We start from the raw sequence: 24,319 nt of genomic DNA, 5'->3' as shown, positions 1-24,319 counted from the left end.
GCTTCAGGAGAACTGGGTGGATGGGGAATAGAGATGGGAGGAGGAAGCCTGTACCAGTTAGGATACCAGCAGGAGCACATGGCACACTCAAAAGGGTAATTGAAGGGAGTTTAATGAAAGAGTGATTTACAAAAGTGTAGATGGGGCAAGCACCCAACAAAGGATGGTGATGTGTCCACCCTTGGGCTAGCTACAGAAGGGAGTCATTACCATGCCTGGTCCTAAGGGACAAGGGGAGTAAGTGGTTACCTGAACCCGGAGAGAGAGCTGTAGGTATAGAAGGAGCCACTGGATGGAAAAACACAGCCTTCCCTAGATGAACCCACAGCCCAGCAGGGAAGGGGCTGAGCTTTAAATAAAGACCCTGACCCCATTCTTCTCCTGTCCTCCAATCTCTTGCCAGTGCTACCCCAGGGCAAACCCTATCAGAAGCCAGAGGGCAGAGGACCCTGTAAGTGCACCCTTAGAGAAGAGCCTTTCAGGGCCCAAGGCAGGTGGCAGTGAATCTGGAGGGCAGAGACTAGCCACCACAGAAACTGCATGTATAGCCTTTTACCTCGTACATTTACAACAATGTGAATATATAACATTTGAAAAGTAATAAATTTTGCACACACAAGAAATAAAAATAAAACATAAAATGAGGGATTAGAGCAGATGGTTGCAAAGTCTCCCCCCACCCCTCCCGCTCCAAATTGTACCTATTTCTTTGACGGGTGGCTTTTCCACCTACTGACAATCCAGGGCTCCACCTAGTGTCAAAGCGATGCTTCACTGAGTTCAGAGCACCGTCCCGTTCACGAGGAATTCTGGGGCAGACAGGCTCTCTGCCCCAAATCACTGCTGTGTATGGGCAGTTTTCACCGTGAATTATACCCACGTGGCGAATGATCTTATCCCCTAAAAGTAGAAAATAATTATTTTGAGACACAGAACATTTGCTGTTTTTTCTTTTAAAGAGATAGTGAATTTTTACTTCAATTCAGTTTTGAACTACATAGTTAAGATCTTCCCCCCCATATTTCAAACTGTTAAATAAACTTAGAGGTAAACAGCATGTGATCTAAGAGAGTAAATCTTACATAAGCCCACTTTTGAGCTTGTCACTCCTCTGTTCATATGTCCTTAATATAGCAATTTTCAACCCTGCCTACAGAAAATATCCCTTGGGGAGTTTTAGGAAGTTCCTAATGGAGATTCTAGTTTAATTTGTCTAATGTGGGGCTCCGGCATTGATTTTTTTTCCCCGAGATCACCAGTGGGTGTAATGGACCACCAGGGCTGGGAGTCCCTGCTTTAATGATTCTTTGCTGCCTGTGAGGTGTATTTCTCTCACTACTCAGAATGTGCTGCTTTCACTTTACAGAAGCGAGGTTACTTACCAGACAGTTTTCCACTCTCTGTGCCCCACTCCTGCCACCCCCTCTCCACTGCGCATGCCCTGAACGCTTTCCCCACCCCCACTACCCTGCTTAACTACTACCTCCTCCAAGAATTCCCCTGCCCCTCATTCCCAAACAGATGTTTCTTTCTCCTTTGAATCCTTGAAGATTTTTTAAAATAACTTTTGTGATATATTTTTCCTTAGTAGAAAACTAATACATTTATAAGAGTATTCTTGTTACTTATCAAATTGACAACCATCAAAAAGTCTGATACAGGATGTCCCTGATGATCCAGTGGTTAAGACTCCATGCTTCCAATGCAGGGGTGGAGGTTTGATCCCTGGTCAGGGAACTAAGATCCCACATGCCATGCTGTGTGACTAAAAAAATTTTTTTTAAAAGTCTGATACATAGTTCCCTTTTATCCATGGCTTCACTTTTCATGACTTCAATTGCCTGTAGTCAACCACAGTACAAAAATATTAAACGGAAAACTCCAGAAATAAACAATTGATGAGTTTTAAATTATGCACCCTTCTACATGGAAGCAACCTAAGTGCCCATCAACAGATGAATGGCACAATATATACAATGGAATATTACTCAGCCATAAAAAGGAACGAAATTGAGCTGTTTGTAATGAGGTGGATAGACCTAGAGACTGTCATACAGAGAGAATTAAGCCAGAAAGAGAAAAACAACTACCGTATGCTAACTCATACATATGGAATCTAAAAAAATGGTGCTGATGAACCCAGTGACAGCAAGAATAAAGATGCAGATGTAGAGAAAGGACACGGGGTTGGGGGGCGGGGGGCGAAGGGGAAGCTGGAACGAAGTGAGAGAGTAGCATAGACATAGATACACTACCAAATGTAAAATAGATAGCTAGCAGGAAGTTGCTGTATAACAAAGGGAGATCAACTGGATGATGGGTGATGCCTTAGAGGGCCAGAACAGGGAGGGTGGGAGGGAGTCGCGGGAGGGAGGGGATATGGGGATATATGTATAAATACAGCTGATTCACTTTGGTGTACCTCAAAAACTGGTACAAGAGTGTAAAGCAATTATATTCCAATACAGAGCTTTAAAAACAATTATGTGAAAAAAAATAATAAAATAAAATAAAATAAAAACAATTATGTACCCTTCTAAGTAGTGTGATGAAATCTTGTGCCACCTGCTCCATCCCACCTGGAACATGAATCATCCCTTTGTCCAGCATATTGCCCCAAATAAAATGCTAATTTTAAAAAGCCAAGAGTTTATTTTAAAAACCCAAGAGTTTATTTGAAAAAGATAAAATATAAACAATTGGGTTTATCCAGAAATGCAAGGATAGTTAAACATTAGAAAATAAATATAATTCACTACATTAACAGATTAAAAGGGGAAGAACATATGATCATCTAAAATATGCAGCAAACAATATTCCTAGTGATGAAAAAAAGAGAAGTAGACCCTAAAAAATCAGGGATAAGATAAAGAAGTCCATTTACCGCTATTCAGTATTGTACTGGGTTTCCTAACTAGTGAAGTAAGACAAGAAAAAGAAATAACAAAGAACAAAGATAGGAGAAGCAGTAGCCAGTAGAAGTATTGGAATGGTCTCTTTTTCATAAAGATATAGTTGTCTACATTCCAGTGAATCTACAGGCAAATGATTAGTAATAATAGCAGAACTCAGCAACATGGCTGAATAGAAGACCAATACACAAAGTCAAATACATTTCTAAGCATTGGCAACAAAGAGTTAGAAAATACAATTTTGAAAAAAACTGCAGTTTACCATAATAATAAAAAAATATAAGTTACCTAATGGAAGTTGTATAAGGCCTGCAGAGAATAAATTCTAAAATTTGATTTGATGACCATCAGGGAAGACCCATCATGGAACTACAAGGTGGAAGATGTCCATAGGAAGACTCTACTGTAAAGCTGCCAGTTCTCCCCAATGTGATCTATAGATTCAATGTAATCTAATTCCAAATCCCAATGGGATCCCCCTCCCCCTCCCCCAAAACTGATAAACAGATTCTAAAATTTGTACAGATAAACAAAGGTCAATATGTAACAAAGACCCTTTTGAGAAGAATAAGGTAGGAGGACCTGCCTTATCAGATTTCAAGATTTCAATCATAAAGCTATAAGAATGAAGAGAGTGTGACACTGATGCTGCAATAGACAAGTGCATTAATGGAATAGTAGAGACTCCAGAAACAGATCCACGTATTTATGGACATAATACATAAGAGAAGTGGTATTAAATATACTGTGGAAAGGAAAAATTAGTCAATAAGTGCTGCTGGGGAAATACAGGGAGAAAACCAAAATCAGATTCCTACCCCACAGGTACATGGGAAGTCAATTCTAGCTGGATTAAAGACTTGGATGAGAAAGCTGATATTTCTAAACATCTAAAAGGAAAATATAGAATAGTATCTTTACGTCTTTGGGGTAGAGAAGAATTTCTTCAACAAAACGTACACAAACTCTTATCCACAACTGAAAACTGAAAGGTTGACAAATTCAACTCTTCTAAAATTAAAGGTTTCTGTTCTTCAAAAGACCCCACAAAAGAATTTGTAGACAAGCCACAAACCAAAAGTAGATATTTGCAACATATATAACCAGTGGTGTGCTTGCAAATGTTTTAAAACTAGCTTTCCAAGGGAAAAAGCCATGATTTGCAGGGTTTGATGATTACCATGGAGGAAATAATCCCACTATGGCCTATTTCAAGCTACCAACATGATGTCACTACACACAGTTTGGAAGAGATGCACAAATCACTTTTGTGAGATTGTATAAGCCAACTCGAGCGCACCACTGCATATCACCCTAAAGGATTTGTTTCCAGAATATATAAAGAACTCTTTTTGTGTGACAATAATTAAACATCAAACAATGCCATAGAAAAATGAGTAAAAGACATGAATAGTCATTTTACAGAAGAGAAAATGTGGAGAATAGAAATATACAAAGATTCCCCACCTTCATTAATAATCATTTAACTATTAATTAAGCTTTCAATAAGAAACCATATTATATTCTACAGGTGGGTTAAAATTAAGAAGGATAGCTAGGGACTTCCCTGGTAGCACAGTGGTTAAGAATCTGCCTGCCAATGCAGGGGACACGCGTTCAAGCCCTGGTCCAGGAAGATCCCACATGCTGTGGAGCAACAACTAAGCCTGTGCACCATAACTACTGAGCCTGCACTCTAGAGCCCGTGAGACACAACCATTGAGCCTGAGTGCCACAACTACTGAAGCCCGTGAGCCTACACTCCGTGCTCCACAACAAGAGAAGCCACCACAATGAAAAGCCTGCAAACTGCAATGAAGAGTAGCCCCTGCTCGCCGCAACTAGAGAAAGCCCGTGTGCAGCAGCAGGGAAGACCCAACGCAGCCAATAAATAAATAAATAAATTTATTTTAAAAAAAGAAGTATAGCTATACTAAGTCATTGCAAAGACAGATCAAGAGGAACTCGATGTTGATGTGAGTATAAATTGGCACAACTACTCACAAATAAAATTCAGTATTATAAGTTGAATATTTGAATACCTTACAATGCAGAAATATGTACTCTTAGGTATCCATTATATAGGAATTCTTACACAAATGTACCAGAAAACACAAACATGAATGTTCATAGTGGCGTTTTTATGATAGTAAAAAACAAAAACAATTTCAGCCCAAATGTATCAGGCAGGGTTTGTTCAGAGAAGCAGAACCGCTGTGAGAAATAGACACAATGAGGGATTTACTGTAGGGATTTGATTGTATGCAATTAAGGAAGCTGGTTGTACTGTCCACGTGAGGCTGTTTTTCCTGTATTTGATGCCAGAGCTGAAGTCCACAGGAAGTCAGGATATAAAGTGGGGGAAGCAAGGACACCGTGGAACCCTCGAGGGCGTACTGGAATCTGCACTAGTCCCTCCCCACTCCCAAACCTCTGGCGCGATTCACCGTGGAGTTAAACGTACCCGACCCAAGAGTTAGAGAAGTTGAAGCAGACGATCTGAAAGGAGTTGGGGGAGCTATGGGCCTGCAGGGACCTCCTCAGTGTAAGGAAATAGGGCCACACCTTCCCTGCCACCTCTGTACTGGGTACAAAATGTCTCTTGTCTTTTCACATAAGTCTAAGAGGCCCAGAGAAATGAAGTGACGTGTAACCCAGAATCCTATTTTTAAGAAATATCCTTATGCATCTGAAACTCTTCTCAAGAGAGTTCATGTCAGTATTTTGGATCTGGGTACATGCTATTCCTCCTCTCCAAAGGACGTTCCTGACGCATGCACTTGAGCCTGTTGCCTCTCATGATACCATATAAGCAGGCTTAGGTAGCTTTGCAGTAACAGATCTACTTACATTATTAGTCTCCAAAGGAAGTTCTTCATTTCACTGTAAATAGATGTCATCTTAGGGCTGATTTCCTCCTGAATCTTTATAACATAATCTTATCTAAATTTGAGCACTGCATCCAAATATGCATTTTATTTAAATGTGAATTGCTGGCTCTGAGCTAAGGACAAGTTTTCAATCCTCTATCCAAATCTGGTACCAAATTATCCATGGTTACTCTGCGACTACTAATCTAGGGGGAAAAAAACACTCTTTGGCAGAAGAGGATAAGTAAGTTTCCAACCTTCATTTCTCTATTCTTGGAGACATCCAAGATGAAGTTTAAACCCATTACCAAAACGTAGCATTAGAATTAAAATTATTTAAGGGAGAGAATGATAAGTCTTCATCAATGCATTTATTTTGAGCAATAATAATATAATAAAGTTCCAGTACTGGTAAAGAATTTGGCTAATCTTCTTAAGAACAATATCACAATATGTAACTTGAAGTGACTTTTTCTCCCTCTGTATCTGAAATCACTGGGCCAAGAGCAGTTAATCAGAGTTGAATGCAATTTTATATTAGATGTTTTGCTGTGGCTTTAGATTTTGAATAACAAATACTTTAGTTTAAATCATTTCCGTGAGTGAAAATCCAGTTTCATAAAATAACAAATTTGAAATTAGTGATTTAAATTTGCAATTTTTTTCTCCGAAAAACTATTCATCACAAAAATCCTTACATGGTGAGTTCTGCTACCGACTTTAAAATATAATTTAATTCACCAAAATATGATTCACAGTCCACTTTTTCATGGATGTATTTTTTTTATAAAGTGAGATATCAGAACTTCTTTCATTTCTATTTAAGTCTCTTTCTCTATTCTTTTTTGCTAATTTATTTTTACTCTGTTTCTAAGATAGTGTACAACAAAATGTCCCCACAACCCCCAGTTTTATAAATATGGTACTTATTAAATTATATTCTGATATGGTTATATTTGGAGACCTCAAAAGAGAGAGAGAGGCAAGCTTCCTCCTGCAAGGGAGTGGTGGATCACTAAAACCACCAAACAACTGAGCGCGAGACAGCTCTACATACAGGAAATAATAGGCTGCTTTGACTTTCTCTTCCTTTACTCCTTGGGTCCAGACTTGAGGCGTTAAGGTGTCTAGATACTTGCACCTGCGCTGTGGGTATCTGCCACGAATTGGGTTCCCAGGGAAGCGGACTCGGAGACAGAGATTAAGGTAAAGGAAGTTTATTAGGAAGTGCTTTTGGAACCAAACCAGTCTACTTTCCTGGCTTAGGCCAATGTTAAACCAGGGAAAAATGCCCTCCACCCAGGCCAAGGGAAAGATGAAACCAGGGGAATTAAGATGCAGCTTTTCCTTTCCATGAGGAGATTCTCTTTTGAGTGTCGATTTTGGAGGATATGTGTTTATTTTAATTAAAGAAGGCAACATTTTTTATCAAGTGTTTGTAAATATTAGCGGCTAAACACTTTCAAAACGAATTTCAATTAGTCTTCATTAACAATGAGCGATTTAGAAAAACAGCATTGTACTGAAACAAATTTACTGTATTTTTCAGATGCTATCTTAAGAATTGAAAAATTGGTGTTTTTTGCTTTTTGGAAAATATGATACATTTTCTTCTCAAAGTTTCTTTTTGTTTTTGTCTTTATGTGACTCATTCTCCATGCCCTCTATATCCCTTCCCAAAATCTGTTCTTGCTGTCAGGTGGAGATATTTAGAAACAAAGAAAAATCTAAGTAGGACCCACCTAGCTTTTCTATCCTGCATGGCTGAACTTTAATGAAAGTTTGAGTTTTTCCAAAAGTCTGGTCTTCACTGACTGGGAGGAAAAACAGTTGGAAAAAAAAGCCTTGAGCATGTGAACCATGTAATTTCATTTGAACTAAGGAATTCCAAAAATACTTGCTTATTGAAAGGGCAGTTATGTTTTTGTGTTGGAACTTGTTATGGAGAAGGATAAATACTGGTTCTTTCCTCCCCTACTTTTTCTTATAAACATAAAAAAAAATTAAAGACTGTCTGAGTGGCTGGGTAGAAAAATAATGTGGAGAGGGTGAGTTGGACCACGTCCTGCCCTGGAACCTATGCCTTCCTTAGGAGAAATATCTATTTTGTGGGATCTATTGAGCCCCACTCAGCTTCAGATAACCCTTTCCCCCTCTGATGAGAATTCAGGACTCCACCTGGCCAGATGTTCAAGACTAGTTGGACTGAGACACAGAGGTTTTGCCAGTTCTGCTCGCTGACGCCAGTATAAATGCCATGCCAGTAACAAGACTGGAACTTCTGGGTTCCTGCTGGGCAAACTGGTCAAGCAGAACATTTTTAGGTCTGGTCTGGTTTAAGGGGATCAGGTGTGAAGGGGATCTGGTGTTAAGAATAATATTAATCACTAGCATTTTGGGGAATACATACTATGTGCAGTCACAATACTGGGTACTTTTACATGAAGTATACTATTTAACCCCCAAAACAATCCTTTGTGGGATTTTGAAGCTTAGGGAAGTTAAGAATCCAGATTTTGAAACCAATCAGTCTGTCTCCGATCTTCTTCGCTGTTCTGTGAGCCCTGACTTTTGGTAATGGGTCTCAGTATACTAGACTGGAATCTCAGACACAAGTGTAGCAGATGCTGTTGGTGCCCTGTCTACGTCTCCAGCAACTGCACCACCTTTCAATGGCTTTCTCTAGTGGCTAGAGGTCCAACTGTGAGCATGGGGGCTAGATGTGCAGAGATTTAACGCCTCCCAGGAGCAGCCCTTGGCTAATGATTGGTAAGAGCTGGTGTATAAATCTCCAGCTCCCTTGCTTCTTGGGTTCAGTAACTCAGAGGCATGGGTTTTACACTGGCTCCCAGAATTCCCCAGAGGGGCTAAGCATCTGTTACCCATAGTGCTAATGTGCTTGAAAACACTCCCCTTACTGGCTGTCTTCCCTCCCTTGCATATTTCCACTGCTGGCACTTCTTGTTACCAACACCCAAATAAACTATTGGCATGTATATTCCTGTGGGCTTCTGGGGGAACCAAAACGAAGACAGAGAAGAAAGGAAAGGTAGGTCTACGAAGCAGGAGAACCCAGCTGGAGGAGGTGCTGCATGGCTGGAAGGCGAGCATGGGGTTGCTTCTTTAGGAAGCAGCCTCACAGATGTATCCCTGTTCTTGAAGGTGACAGTGTCTTTGTGAGACAGGAGAGAAAGGTTTTGAAGGATTGTTGAATATGGACACACTAGATGGTTCTTTCACTGCTTGGTTGGTGGGCCTTTTTCAGAAGTCTCTTTTGCTCCATTCCTTTTATTTATTTATTTTTATTTACTACACTACAAACTTTACTTGAATTTTACCCAAGTGTCCTCTTTCTCTTCTGGGATTATACCCAGGGTCTCATGTTGTATTTAGATATCATTTCTTCTTAGTCTCCTTCAGTATGTAAAAGTTTCGTGACCTTGACACGCTCCATTCCTTTTAAATTTATATTTGTCTAAAGTTTTAATAAGAAGTAAGAGAACCCAGGAAATGCAGCCAGTAGTTAAGTGGAAAAAAAAAAAAAGTGAAATAGTGAAAGGGGTATAAATGCAAACGTTCTCAATGAAAAGTAAATGAAAGACAGAAAGTACGTATATAATTTTGGAGGATTTATGGCTTACCCATAGCCTGAATATAATAATGTTATGTACTGTATTTCACAGCGACTTAAACTCTTTCACCGACTTTTGACTCTATGGCCTTTGTTGATTAACTGGACTTCCAGTGGTGCCTAATATAGTCTCAGGGACTAACACGGGCACTGGAAACTCTTGCTTTGTTAAGGTTAATGGCATTGTAAAGTGTCAACTGTCATGTTCACACATTTTCGTTCCTTGACTGTCTTTGATTTCATATACTCAACTTCACGTCTGCATTAACTGAGTTTTGACATCTTTAAAATTTATTAAATGGTAGTTATATGGTCTGAATAAGTTTGTTTTGAAACTTCTGCTTGGGGGTATTGTTATTAGTGCTTTCAAGGTGAACAAACTTAGAAATGCCCATAGTTGTTAAAAAATCTGTAGGTTAAGAGAAGATGGTACAAACTTTCGTTATTTTTTCTAATGACTACTTTAGCCACAAGAGGGAACTGTATGAGCAATAATAGGATATTTAGGGATAAGCTTTAGAAGATCTCAGCACCCATTCCCCATTCCTTGAGCCGTGGAGCTTGCCACATTTTAGACAAACAGAATTTTCACCAGAGATCTGGGTTACAGAGCTGGATAACCCTTGCTAATTTTTAACAGGTAACAGACATTAACAGGTAAACTGTTTTTTATTTCCATGATCATGGAAGGACATGGTTTTAATAACAAAGTATATACAGGCAATGGCCAACTTCCTTTTCTAATCCACATACCTGGCTGATATAAACCCATGTGTTTCCTTCTACCTGGTCAAGGTAAAAACCTGGAGGGAGCTCTTGCCATCTTTGTCAATTTTCTTGTCTTTACTACAGAGGAATTCTGAGACAACCTCTGAGAACACTGTGCTTTCGTGGGGTTGGGGAAGTGTAGGTTGAGGGGACAGATTGGGACACTATGCTCCCTTCCTCAGGGTCTTGCAGAAGATTCCTCTCTGTTGGGAAGCCACAGGCAATGAAGCACACGGCAGGAACACAATCAAATCCTAAGGACCTTCTGAGGAAAGAGCCTGCAGTGCATTCCAGTGGGCATTTTTAGGAAGTGACTTGGGTAAATTATCATTTTCATTTTTGCTTAAGATACAAAGGATTTACTCACCAGGGGAATGTAAAAATGCTGATTTCACTCATTTTCTTAGCAAAGCAAATTTCCTGCATGAAGGATTAATAAAAATATATTCTTAGGAATTAAAAAAAAAAGTTAATAAATCAGCCTGACATAAAATATGTATATTTAGTTAGTGAGAAGTTTGTAGAAAGAGACAGTATTGAAGTTGTTAAGTGTTTGGGTTCTGGGTTCAAGTTTTGACTCCATCACTTCCTAACTCTGTGAAACTTGAGCCTTTCTGAGCCTCAGTTTCTTCACCTGTAAAATAAGAATAATAATAGCTACCTCATACAATTGTTAAGACGATAAAAATTAAGTGTTTAGAGCAGTATCCAGCACGTAATGAGGGCTGAATAAACACTAGCTGTTGTTGTTATTACTATTATTATTAGTCGAATATCACTAATCATTAGGAAGTTCTTTGTGTCTATTCCAAAGTATGCTGCTAAAGGCATGGGTTACTCTGAGCTCTCAGTTTCCAGCATTATAAAAAAGAAGAATCTGATAAGACAGGTATTATCATCTCCTCTCTACAGATGAGGAGCAGTTAAGGGTAGCTTAGAGGGCTAGGAGGGCAACAGAGAGGTAATGAGCATGGGCCAGGCAGCCTGTAAGCATAGGCTCAGCTCACTCGAGATGACTGCTATTGAGCGACCAAAGGTCCCTTCAGCCACTTGGTCTCCTCTGGTCTCTACAGTGGATAGCTCTCTCATCAGGAAACCAAGAAGACTCAGATTTGCCGGAAGAGGGTTCATGCCCACACTTCCAAGGAATCAGGTGCACCTGGATTCTGACTTGTTTGCATGCTGACAGGAGACTTGGAGATTCAGTACAGAGATTCTGGCCCACATACAGAGTACAAACAGGAGGCACTTTAGCTTTTTAACTCCTAATCAACTCTTTATCAACCTTATTAACATGCGTGAGAATCATGAGGGTATTTGTTTAAAATGCTAATTCTTGGGCCACACCTTCAAGGAATTCTGATTCAGGAAGCCTGCAACTTGGCCAAGGAATCTACTTTTTATTTTTTAATTTTTGTGTGTGGCAGATTCTCTTTTCTTTTTTTAATTGAAGTACAGTTGGTATACAATATTATATATTATAGGTGCATAATATAGTGATTCACTATTTTTAAAGGTTATACTTCATTTATAGTTATTATAAAATATTGGCTATATTCCCTGTGTTGTACAATATATTCTTGTAGCTTATTTTATACATGATGGTTTGTAGATACCTGCATTTTAAATGTATCTCCAGACAATCCCGATGCAAGTGATGAGCGGACCACACTCTGGGAAAACTGATCTCCTTAATAAATAATAATAAAATTAACATATTAAAAAATAGATTTTTCTGATTATAAAAGGAAAAACACAGTAAATGCCAAGAATGAAAAAGAAAAGAAAAAACATTCATAATTATATTTTCTAGAGATGACTACTGCAAATATTTTGATGGCTGTCCCTTTAGTTTTTCTTTTTTTTAAATATGTAGCCACTTTTCCATATCTTTCATGTACTTATAATCAAGTGTATTGAGTATTGTTTCATAGATATGGTCCTTTTATATTAATTCTTTAGTGGTTTTTATAAATTCTTTCTATGTTTTAAACATATGTAAACTTACACTAGGAAATCTGCTTATATTCCCATCAGATCTAGAGATTGGAATAGATAATATTTAAGGCCCATTCTAACTAAGATGTCATACTGGTAAGATTCTTGCAATTCTTTGAATGTAAGGATTAACCACATTCAAACTTGATGGAGAATCTAAAATTACATCCTCCAAAACTTAAGCTCAAAGATTTGCTCTTGAGCTTTGTCTTTCTGTGCAGACCTGCTGATGTGACATTGTGTCAAAGGTAATAATAACATTTCTTCAAAGATGATATATAAATGTCCAGCAAGTATGTAAAAAGCTGTTCAACATCACTAATCATCAGAGACATTCAAATCAAAACCCAGAATGAGATATCATTTCACATCCATGAAGATGGCAACTATAAAAAAAAACCCAGAAAATAGCAAGTGTCAGTGAGGATGTGGAGAAACTGGAATCCTTGTGCACTGTTGTTGGGATTGCAAAATGATGCAACCTCTATGAAAAACAGCATTAGAGGTTCCTCAAAAAATTAAAAATAGAACTACCATATGATCTAGGAATGCCTTCTGGGTATATATCCAAAAGAACTGAAAGCAGGGACTTGAAAAGATGTTTATACAACAAAGTTCTCAGAGGCTTTATGCACAGTAGCCAAAATGTGGAAGCAACCCAAGCGTCCATCAATGGATGAATGGATAAACGAAGTGTATTATATATTTACAATTGGATATTATTCAGCCTTAAAGAGGAAGGAAATACTATGACGTTCTACAACATGGATGAACCTTGAAGACATTATGCTAAATGAAATAAGCCATTCACAGAAAGACAAATATTTTATGATTCCACTTATATGAGGTGGAAACTAAACTAGTCACACACAGAAACAGAAAGTAGAATGGTGCTTATCAAGGGCTGGGAGGGCTGGGAGGCAGGGGAAGAGAGAAGTTATTGTTTAATGGATATAGAGTTTCAGTCTTGAAAAATGTAGAAGTTCTGGTGATCTGTTTCACAACAGTGTGAATATTCTTAGGCTACTGAACTGTACACTTAAAAATAGCTAAGATGGTAAATTTTATGTTATATGTTTACCACAACACAATAATGTAAACCATTAAAAAATGTAATAATAAAGTGTTGCCCTTTTATAACATTTTGAACTGTTATAAAACATAAATTATAAGTTAATATTAAGATTTGGTTTGATAAAAAATTTTCATGTAAACTGTTAAGTTTCTAGAATTGTACTTACTTGGGGTTTATAATTCTCAAAGTTGGTCAGATTAAACCTAGTGGAAAACCTAAGAATAATCGATGAGCACAGGTCAGAAGACAAAGCTATTATATACCAGGAATGGTTTGTTACAACTGGGCTGTAAACATGACTCTAAGCTTACTGGTAAATACAGGCGATAAAAAGATAATGCAATGAATATGAATTTTTCTCCAAATTAATGAAGGGAAATTTCTCTGAATATAGAGAGGAAAGAAGGAGGAGGAGGAGAAGATGCAGGTAGAGGAGAAAGGGGGTGCAGAGAAAGGGAGGTGTCTTTAAATTAGAATTATGGAGAACTCTATTGTCTCACATTGTGGGGTTAAACAATTTCTCATTCGAACTCCTCTTACTGTTTTAATAAACAATGCACACAGGAAATTCAGGTTGGCATACTGCAAAATACTGGAAAATTGGATGAGATGTGGTCAAACAGAACAATTGTTAGTGTTTGCTAATTTGAGTAGAATCAAGTCTGTTTGCAATGATTTTTTTTTTTTTTAAGTTTCTGAAAAGATCAAAGTGAAGGGAAAGAATAGTGACTGTTTCCCCGTTTTGCTTGATCAGGAACAACAGGTTTCCTTACTTTGTTTTCTAGTTTGTGTTAAGTGTCATTCTAGAGAGTCTCATGTGCATCCATTAAGGCTTATTAATAATAATGCATTCTGCCTTTATGGTTAATTAAGTGATTCTAAGTAAAATTTAACACTATTTACTGTGAGGAGGATTGTGGACAAGGTAGACTGGTTAATCACACATGATGAGAGTTCCTAGACTTTTCAAAAATTTAAATGTTTATACTTTTTTAATGGAAAATGCAACCATATGGAAAAGCAGAGTGAATAACATGATGAGTTCCCAAGTACCTATCATCTAACTTCCAAGATTATCAACTCATAGCCAGCCTTGTGTCACATATATTTCCACCTTCTCCACTCACGCCCAGATTATCTTGAAGCAAAACCCAGACATCGTATCATTTCAGCTGAGATAGTATCAATCTTCAAGAGGGGATAAATAATAATCAAGAATCTAGCCCAGAAGCAAATACATTAGTTGCACATGACAAAAATGCCATAAAGTTGAATGTGAAAAGCATATGAAACAACCAAAAACTAAAGCAGTATCATTTTCGGTGAATACTGTGATTGGCTCTTATAGAGGTCCCTCCAAATTGGGAGTGGTGTGAGAAGCATCAAATTCCAGTCCAGTTGTGTACCGTCACTAGAAGCCTGTATATGCGTGAAGGGCAGACAGCCTACTTTTAGTCTGATGACTCAGGGTGCTTTTCCTCCTAATCCCCCTTCCACCAGGCTTGGGACCGTGCCTGAAGCGCCTCATTTCTACGTTTCTCGCTTTGATCTGCCAGCACTGCAGGCCCCACTTAAAGTAGACAAGTGGGGCATTCTCAATCACTGGCAATGTAACTTTGCTTTACATAATTGTTTCTCATTACAAAAGTAACATGTGTTTATTATAGGCAATTTGGAAAATACGAAAATGCCCCCAAAAGAACACAAAAGACACCCGTAGTCAGGGGTAAACACCAATATTTTAGTGCATTTTCTTCCTTTACTTTTCTAGACATTTTTACACTTTTTTCCCCCGAACATAGGATATTTTACATACTGCCTTTTTCTGCTTTCGTTACTTCATAATATATAGTGAATATACTTCTATATTAAATATTCTTCCCCAACATAATTTTTTATTTTTGCAAAATATTCCATTGTAAGGAAGGACTATAATTAATGTCTTTGGGGTGACATTTGGATTATTTCCTCTTAGCTACACCTTTGTGGGGTACATGCTTAAAGCTAAACTCTATACATATTGGTATTTATTTCTTAGAAAATAATCATAGGAAAAAAATAGTTGGAGCTAAAGGTATGCATGTCATTAAGATCTCTCTCTTTTTTAGATGTAATACTGACTATTCTTTAGAAAAATTGCACCAAATTATACTTCCACCAACAATTTATAAGTGTACCTCTGTTCCTGTGTACCAACATTATTTCTTGTAATTAAAAAAAAAAACCTGTTAGTTTGATACATGAAAACATGTACCTATTAACTTTCGCTTACACCTTAGTCTTAGCTCGGAATAGAGTTCATTAAGTTTGACTTGAGAGTGACAGTGGTGGTGTAGGGAAAGGAAGAGAAGGAACACACAGGGCATAGGAATTGCTAGTGTATTTTTCAGAGCAACCTTAGACTGTGATATGTGAAAGCTGGAAAATCCAGTCCATAAGGTTTCTATCACAATGGGGGAACTCTTAAGTAAGGGGTTGTGTAGAGTCAGATATTTTACTTTTCCCCCACAGGGAGAAAGGCCTACAGGTCTCAGTCTCTGGAGCAACTCCCACAGTTCAGTTCAATCCAAAGATCACTAAATCTGTAGAAGGAAGGCCAGTTCTTTTCAGGCCATGTTACTTTAGGCACGTCCACTACTCTGGTCCTGTTTCCTCATGAAGAAAGTGAGAATAATAACCAATATTACCTACTTTTGAAGACACTGTGGAATGAAATCAAGTCACGTGTTTGAAAATATTCTGTAAACCTTAAATGCTACAAAGAAGTGCGGCAGGGAAAGTAGATTCTAAAGTCAGCAAGTAAAGTTAAAACTGAGTGCAATGAAAATTACTTAGAAGTTCCTGAAACTGCATGAGTGCAGTTAAATGCTAACATTTCGGAGGCACGTGAGAACAAAGAACCTCTGAAGGAGAGCTGGGACAAATACAGTCTCAGGAAATTTGCCAGTGGAATTGGTGCCCTCTAACATTTTAATTTCCTCTCTCTTTCTGCCAAGCGCATAACTGAATCTGAGAATGTTAGATGACAGTATGATGCAACTGTGTTATTTTTCTACAATTTTATACTGGCAAGTCAAGAAACCACTCTGCGCCTCTTTATTTGTCTAACAGTGCAGTTCAGCTGGATCAGCGTTTCATCCAAGGTTTCCTTTGACAAATATTTTCAGAGTTTACTATTCTTACTATGTTCCAGGCTGCTATGCTGTTTGTCGGAAAAAAAAAAACACCAGGAAGGAGACACAGTCTGACCACAAGAGGCTGGTGAGTGGTGAGACAGTTTCAACTTTGATTTGAGGAATCCTGGGTTCTTTGATCACCTTCTGGGGAATGCACTGAATGTTTAGGAAAATTATGGAAAGTTATGTATTTTGTTATGAAAACCAGCTACAATACTACATGTGATATGGATTAAGTTACTTTGTTTCCTTTTTTGCTATTTATCTTGCTACTTTTTCATGTGAGTTAACATTTTTTTAAAAACCTGGGCTAACTTAAAAATCTTTTAATTGAAAAAGTAATATAAACGTGGAAAAATTCAGACTGTACAAAAAAGTAGATAATGAGAAGCAAATCTTTTAATCCAGAACCCCCTTCTCCTACTACACATTCCCTCGCCACTCCTGCCATCCTATTCAGAGGTAATCGCAGAGTCAACACTTAAAAAAAACCTCTTTTGTTTAAGGTGATCCCTGGGGTCCAAAAAGTTAAACATCGAACTACAGAATCTCTAAAGTCTAAAGTCCAGCTCTAAAATTAAATCACATACCCTGCTGAGAGGGCAAAAGAGGAAGCCTCGCCTTGTCTAACATTATGGTTGGTAAAGAGAAGCATGCAAACTGAATCAAAAATACACACTACATTTAGAACTCCTGAAGGGCAGAGAACAGGATTCAGGCAGTTTCATGGTAAGCGGTTTATTTATGAACTGAAATGAAGGCCCCCCGTCTATGGTGTGAACTCCACGAGGGCAGGAACTTCACCACCAGCTTTCACTGCATACCTTGGCACACAACAACGGCTCACCGGGCGAGCGACCCGACAACCCAGCACCGAGACCGAGGACCACAGCTACCGACCGGAACGCGAGCAGGCAGCGTCACGTGACCCGCTCTCCTGCGCACACCGCCCCCCACACGCCGACGACGCAGCTCGGGGCCCGCCTCCACCAGAGGCCTCACCAATCCGCGAGGGAAGTCAAATCTGGCTGGCCCAGGCAAAGGGGCGGTCCCAGCTCCCAGTCTCCTCGCCGCTGCGTTTCGCCGGTTCGGCCCACTCATCGCCGAGTCTGGGGCGCTCGTCCCGCCTTCCCACCCAGGCTACACGCTTGGCCTGGCAAGTGGGAGGTGCTCAGCAGCAAGAGCGGGGCAAAGGCGCATGCGTTGTGCAGTGACTCCTAAGGGGGCGCTTCCGAAAGCCCAGGGAGAGGGAGGGGCGACGTCCCCAGTACGCTCGCGCGCAGCCGCCCTCCGCAGCCAGACACACGCGGCGCGGCGTGGTGACGCCAGCGCGGCCCGAGGAAGGGGCGGGGCCGGGGCCGGGGCCGGGGCCGGGGCGGGCCTTCCAGCTCCTCCCGCCCCCTCTAGGGCCCGACTCTCCCTCCCCCTCCCTCCCCCACACTGGGCCCCGTCTGCGCGGGGGGTGCCTTCGTCGCTCAGCATCGCGTCGGCCCGGCCTGGCCCGGCCCGGCCCGCAGGCAGATGCCCCGAGCTGCCGCCGCCGCCGCCGCCGACTCGGCCGGTGGCGGTGTGGGTGACGGGCGTCCGGCCCCGGGCCGCTGAGTGTGACGGACGGGGCCGGGGGGCCGCCGGGCGCCGCGGCGTCGGCGGCTCCGCGCGGACCATGTATTTCCTGAGCGGCTGGCCCAAGAGGCTGCTCTGCCCTCTCGGGCGCCCGGCCGAGGCGCCTTTCCACGTTCAGTCCGACCCCCAGAGGACTTTCTTCGCCGTGCTGGCCCCGGCCCGCCTCAGCATCTGGTACAGCCGAGTAAGTAGAGCCGCCCGCCGCCTCTCGCCTCTTCCTCCCCGGCGTCCCGGCACCGTCCCGCCCCCAGCTCCCACCCGGAGTCTGGGACTCCTGCCCCTTCGTGCCGGACCCACTCGTCTTGGCCGTCGGCGTCCTTGTTCCGCCTACTCTCTCGCACGAACCCCCGGTTTCGAACGCGTCCCCGGCCAGGGCTCGGGGTGGATGCCGTCGCGGCTGCCCCACATCCCAGCGCCTCCCTGCGTTGCTCCGACGGCCGCGCACGGCGCAGACCCCACGCGCTCACTCCGCAGAGCCCAGACTTTCCCTCCTCTCCCTTCCCCCGTTCGCCGAGGAACAAATTAGTTTAAACTTTACACAATTAGGAGTCTGGCCGTTATTGTGTTCCTAGCCCTTCCCTGCTTTAAAGGCCATTGTTTCGAAGTTGGGGAAAGCCTGTTGGGCTTCACCCAGTGCCAGACTTTACATGCTGTGATAACTTATTTCTAGCAACCACAGCCAGAGTTGTTATGATTTTTTTTTTTAACTAAAGGTCTGATAATCCAGCTCCTCGCCTCACCCTAACATCTCCTTTCCCCTTTCAGGCCAGTTTTTTTTTTCTGCTGCTCTTGGTCTCTGTAGAGAATTGTAGGGGGGTTAATAGGAACGGAAGTAGAACTCAAATCTGTCGGGGTTCCCCTGGTATTCACACCTGGAAGTAATAAGATTTTGGGAAGAGCGTGAACCGGTGTTCTGTTTTTGCTTTCTGTGACTCTTGCCTTTTTGTTTTTTTTTAATTTCTTGTATCTAATTACTGAGTATATAAAAGAATAACTTCAAAAAAAAAAGCGGTGGATAGGATACTCCTTATTTTCCGCGAACGCTGCTGCAGGTCTGTTTATAAAAGCGACAGAATAGAGTATAAAAATCACCCCCCCATCCCCCGCGAGAAGGCAGTATTAATCGATGTCAGAGTGAAGTTCTTTTCAGAGCCAATTTTACCGTGTGGAAATAGGTCGTGACCTTAGCTTTGTTAGATCTGTGTGAAATACTGGTTTTAGTTAAATTAGTTAAAACTGTCACATCTGTGTATCTGACCATTAGAATGCCTTGTAAGGCCCTTGACTATCCTCACACACAGCCCTGGTAAAAGTGATAAGATTTAGATATTTCTGGTATCTCCTTTATATGATTATCATGGTTAGTAGACTATTTGCCATTAAATTTTGGCTGATTTAATTTTTAAATATATATTCAGAACAAAATAGGCTGTTATAAAACAACAGTGTGACTTCTGTCTGGTGCTTGATTGCATTTTTTGAATATGTGTATTGCATATCATTTGGTTCTTAAATGAGATACTAATTCATTTACATCATGGATGCCAATTGAATAATTATTTGTTTGGGTGTATATGACTATTACCTTTAAAACATATAAAGGAAAAATATTTAGAACTTGAATTTTAAATTACCTTCTGAATTTAGTACGTAATTTCACTCTAATGTAACAGGTTGTAAAGCCTAAAATTTAACCTTCCTTATCCCTATAAAGGGCAGACCTAACTTAATTTTAGGCAGAAGTAAACTTAATATGAAGGGAGAATAGACCAGAAGCCTGTAGGCTACTATTCCTCTGTAAAAGAAACAAAAATATGCCTTGACTTTCTTAGGGATATTGTGCATGTTAAGAATATCAGTTTTTTTGCTTTTGAACCTCGATACTAAATAAGTCTAAGGCAGTCCTGGAATGTAAAACTACTCATACTTCTTTCCTTTAAATTCCCACCATGCACACAGATAGCTACTTTCTGCACAAGTGCTGGGACCACTACCATGAAGATCCACTGTGCAAAAAGTTAGGTTGCACAGAATCTGTGGGTTCAGAAGTATGTGAAATTAAATGCAGGAATACCTCAGAGGAGGCTCCATGATACTGTAGCTTTTTGAATGGTTAACTTTGATCTCTGGCATCACTGTCGCTTTAAAAATCAAGTATTGGACCAGATGATTTTAAGGTCTGTAACTGGGTGAATGGGGGAACAGGTGCCAGACCCCAGTTTTTATTTTTATTTTTTAATTTTTAAACTTAAACTATATAATTTAAAATAAATTTGTCAACGGACTTCTTTTAAAAGTGAAAACACCTTTAGCTAAATTGAGTAGCTATCAGCTATTCCTATATAATTTAGAGTGAATTGGTTTAAAATGTTTGCATGAGAACATGAAAGCTTTGATTTTGGAGACATTGTATATGCAAGTAATTTTACAGAATAAAGTGCATTTTGAAGATCTGAAAAAGGGTTTTATGGAGTTTGAGGTCTTAAAAGCAGCTTGAGGGCATTTGGAAAACAGGGAGAAACATGCTCAAAGAGATGAGAGGATATAACACGATTTGCTTACTTGAAATTTTGTTAGGACTCTCTTAGTAAGTTAAACTCAGGAGGAATGCATTTTGAAAAAGAGAAAACTAGCCTTGTGGGAGGAACGTGCATTTAATAGTCTAGCTTTTTTTTTTTTTTAATGTCTAAAAGAATTGCTGTCTGGAAAATGTTTATTAGACATGAGACTATGGAAACATTAAAATAAAATCTCTAAGAATAAGGTGTACATTTTATGGGTCTTCTAGTGAACCTTTATGTATCAGTACCTCATATAGCTACTATTATATATCCTAGCTAGCTATTTGGAATCCCAGTATTATACAGTCATATCTCTTCAAAATTCTTTCCTGACTCCAAATCTGAGAAATATAGTATAGTGCTTTTTAGATGTGTTGATGAACAAAAGAGTTTCTGTAGCTACTCATTTTGCTTTTTGATTTCATTTTTAGTGTGAAGGTATGACTTGTTTTCATGGTAACTTGTTGATGTAACTTTGCTTTCTCTACTTTGTGATTCTACTTAGGAGTTTTAAAAACTACTTAAGATTAGGACAGGGATCATCCATACACTTTGGAACCCCAAAAAGGGGACTCAAAAAAGGTTTGGTGTCTATGTTAGATTGGGGTACTACGCGTGCGGCTTACTTGATCAAGCAAGTTGATGATGTATTTCTGCCAAGGGTATTGTGAAAGGACTCGTTTCAGCTTTGAGGGTGACGCTGCTGTTTAAAGCATGTTATGATTTATAATTGACGTGGGTGTTGTGCTAGATGAATTGTGTTTTATACTGTATCATAGAGCCTAGAATTATTCCTTTAATATACTGCTTAACTGTGAGTACAAAAATCTGCATATGTGAACTGCAAAATGATGCCTTAGAATGCTGTGATTCCAAATTAGTCTTATCTCAGTTTTCAGGTCATTGATTATTTCAAGTATACAAACACCTCCTGCAAAAAAGATAGTATAAATAGGCAGTATATGAAAGGAATTAAGGAGCATGTTGTATGTAAAAAACATTCTATCCAAACATGTTAGTGTGTTAATATAAATGAAAATTTTGTGAGTTATCACTACTAATAAAAAGCTGAAATAGATAAATAATTATTGGGCTTATGAAATACATTGTCTTTGAATAACCCTGAGTAGAAACTTATCCTCTGGTTGCTGTATCCTAATAACGGAAGATAATGAGATAGATGTTCAAAGAATCAGGTGTGTGGTTAACTGTGTGACCTTAGGAATAAAATTTAATTTGTATTGCACCTGTATTTTTCCAGCTCTCCCATTTCTCACCTTTTCAGTCCTGTTCTGCTAATGCCTCCAAAGAGCCTCACTTATAAACTCACTGCTTGGAAGTCATTTAGGGTTCACTGTTGGTTAAAGAATGAAGTTCAGACTCCTTAGTTTGATATCAGAGACACTCCCCTCTTGGAATGCTCTCTTGCCCCATCTCTGCCTTTAAGAATATTATCCAGACTTCAGCTACTGTTGAAATATTGCTCTATGAGTCATTCTTTATTTACTGTAATTAGAGGTGTTCATTTTTTTGATGAACTACTGTTTGTATTGTAGTTTTGCTCACATACTTTATTTCTCCAACTAGATTACTAAGTTTTTGAAGGGCAAAAGTGGTCTTATTTATTTATTTTTAATTGAAATATAATTGATTTACAATATTGTGTCAATTTAGAAGTGATCTTATTTTGTATTATCCATAATGCTTTGCACAAAGCAAATGCTTAATAAGTATTTTAAAAATAAATTAATGAATTTAGGATATCTGTCCTATGCATAGCCCAGAATTTTTTCGTTTTAATAGTTGAAAGATTTTTAAATCTTGACACATAACTTAAAAAAAATGTGGTCATACTAAATTACAACTTAAAACCAGAAAAAATTGCATTAAGAGAGGGTTATATAAGTGAAGGTGAATTAAATACTTTTTATTATACACAGTCTAAATTGTGTTAGAAAAGTAGTGCATGTTATTCACAATAGCCAGGATATGGAAGTAACCTAAGTAACTGTCAGTGGATGAATAGATAAAGATGTTGTATATACTCATAGTGGAATATTATTCAGCCATGAGAAAGGACATCTTAAACCATTTGCTGCAACGTGGAAGGACCTTGAGGCCATGATGCTAAGTGAAATGAGTCAGACAAAGACAAATTATGTATATCACTTACATATATGGAATCTAAAAAAGCTGAATGCATAGAAACATACTAGAATGGTGGATATAAGGGGCTGGCGAGTGGTGGAAAAGGGGAGATGTTGGTCCAAGAGCATAAACTTCCAGCTATAAGATGAAAAAGTTCATGTACAGTGTGGTGATTATAGTTGATAGTACTGTATTACGAAAGTTGCTTAGATAAGAGTAGATCTTCAGTGTTTTGAGCATAAAAAAGAAATGGTAATTATGTGACATGATGCAGGTGTTGGCTAAGACTATGGTGGTAATATTTTTGCAATATATGTGTATCAAATCAACATGTTGTACATCTTAAACTTTACACAATGTTATATGTCAATCATATCTCATTAAAGCTGGGGGAAAGGGACTTCCCTGGTGGTGCAGTGGTTAAGAATCCGCCTGCCAATGCAGGGGACACTGATTTGATCCCTGGTCCAGGAAGATCCCACATACTGTGGAGCAGCGAAGCCTGTGTGCTACAACCTCTGAGCCTGCGCTCTAGAGCCTGCGAGCCACAACTACTGAGCCCACAGGCTGGGAAGATTCCACATGCCACGGAGCAACTAAGCCCATGCGCCACAACTACTGCGCCTGTGCTGTAGAGCCCACGTGCCTAGAGCCCATGCTCTGCAACAAGAGAAGCCACCACAATGAGAAGCCCGTGTGCAGCAACAAGATCCAACGCAGCCAAAATAAATAAATAAATAAATATTAAAAAAAAAAAGAAAAAAATGATGTAAAAAAATAAAGCTGGGGGCAAACGTGGTATGTGATAAAGAGTCCTTCTTTAATTTTTAGATAATCTGCAATTTACCAAAACTTAAACTACTGTGCAGTATTGTAGACAGTTGAACTCCTAGTTCCCAGTATGTGTTTATATTGATGTGATCTATGGCAGAAGAAGGTCACACACACAAAAGAAGCAGAATAAAAACATTTAAGCAAAGACGTTTCGCTCATCTTCAGGTGCTTGTGAATTACTACAGTGACCCATGTTACTTGGAAACATTCATTCTGAGTTTACTGTGGACTATGTGCTTTACAACATGGGAATCAGAGTTTCCTGAATTGAGTTTCTTAACATACCTCACTCGTGGTTTTTGCCCTGTCCTCATAGTACCTATCCAGTCTAACTTTTAGACTTGAACTTCTCCTTCAAAATAAATTAATTTATATCTTTATTACAGATGGAAAGCTATTATGAATAGAGGGTGACTGCATGAGGGAATACAATGAAAAGAATGTTATGAAAATTGAGTTTCCTGCCAAAGGCTCTTATCCTTTTCCTTTAAAGGGCAGTTTGCAGATTATATCAGAGGTGTTTAGAAGTAAACTAGTCCATCATATACAGATCTCCTTCTTAGCTAAATGAAAAGAATTGAAGAAGAATTGAAAAAGTTGTTTTCTCACGTATGATTAAATATTTAATACAGTGTTTATATGTCACCTAAAATGACGGTATAGAAAATATTGCATTAAAGCATTCCATTTACTGCTAAATAAAGCATTTATTATGCAGTTTAT

General features: G+C 39.4%; 2 protein-coding genes and 1 long non-coding RNA gene across 8 annotated transcripts in view; 2 read left to right on the top strand and 1 right to left on the bottom strand.

The window, feature by feature from the left end:
• Positions 1-10,408, top strand: part of PDCD1LG2 (programmed cell death 1 ligand 2) — a 93,402-nt gene extending 82,994 nt beyond the window's left edge. Inside the window, exon 6 of the mRNA XM_057724517.1 lies at positions 10,364-10,408. Coding sequence (XP_057580500.1) covers positions 10,364-10,408 — 45 coding nt within the window. The remainder of the gene's footprint in view (positions 1-10,363) is intronic.
• LOC130846339 (uncharacterized) overlaps positions 1-17,582 on the bottom strand; it is a 43,213-nt gene extending 25,631 nt beyond the window's left edge. The window contains exons 1-3 of one of the 3 annotated variants that reach the window (XR_009051548.1): positions 11,798-11,872; positions 10,549-10,601; positions 702-900 (exon numbers count right to left, since the gene is read on the bottom strand). This is a non-coding gene — a long non-coding RNA (uncharacterized LOC130846339). Of the gene's footprint in view, positions 1-701; positions 901-10,548; positions 10,602-11,797; positions 11,873-17,254; positions 17,369-17,432 lie in introns of those variants that run through there. The other 2 variants (XR_009051550.1, XR_009051549.1) reach the window with 2 other exon arrangements.
• Positions 17,583-17,864: 282 nt separating this feature from the next.
• RIC1 (RIC1 homolog, RAB6A GEF complex partner 1) overlaps positions 17,865-24,319 on the top strand; it is a 129,000-nt gene continuing 122,545 nt past the window's right edge. For all 4 annotated transcript variants that reach the window (XM_057720553.1, XM_057720554.1, XM_057720555.1 and 1 more), the window contains exon 1: positions 17,865-18,237. In XM_057720553.1, coding sequence (XP_057576536.1) covers positions 18,094-18,237 — 144 coding nt within the window. In that variant the 5' untranslated portion in view covers positions 17,865-18,093. The remainder of the gene's footprint in view (positions 18,238-24,319) is intronic.

Source organism: Hippopotamus amphibius, chromosome 2, assembly GCF_030028045.1.
Source record: "Hippopotamus amphibius kiboko isolate mHipAmp2 chromosome 2, mHipAmp2.hap2, whole genome shotgun sequence".
In the NCBI taxonomy this organism is placed as follows: domain Eukaryota; kingdom Metazoa; phylum Chordata; class Mammalia; order Artiodactyla; family Hippopotamidae; genus Hippopotamus; species Hippopotamus amphibius.
The sequence above is the reverse complement of the archived record's forward strand: the minus strand, read 5'-3'. Positions and strand labels throughout refer to the sequence as shown.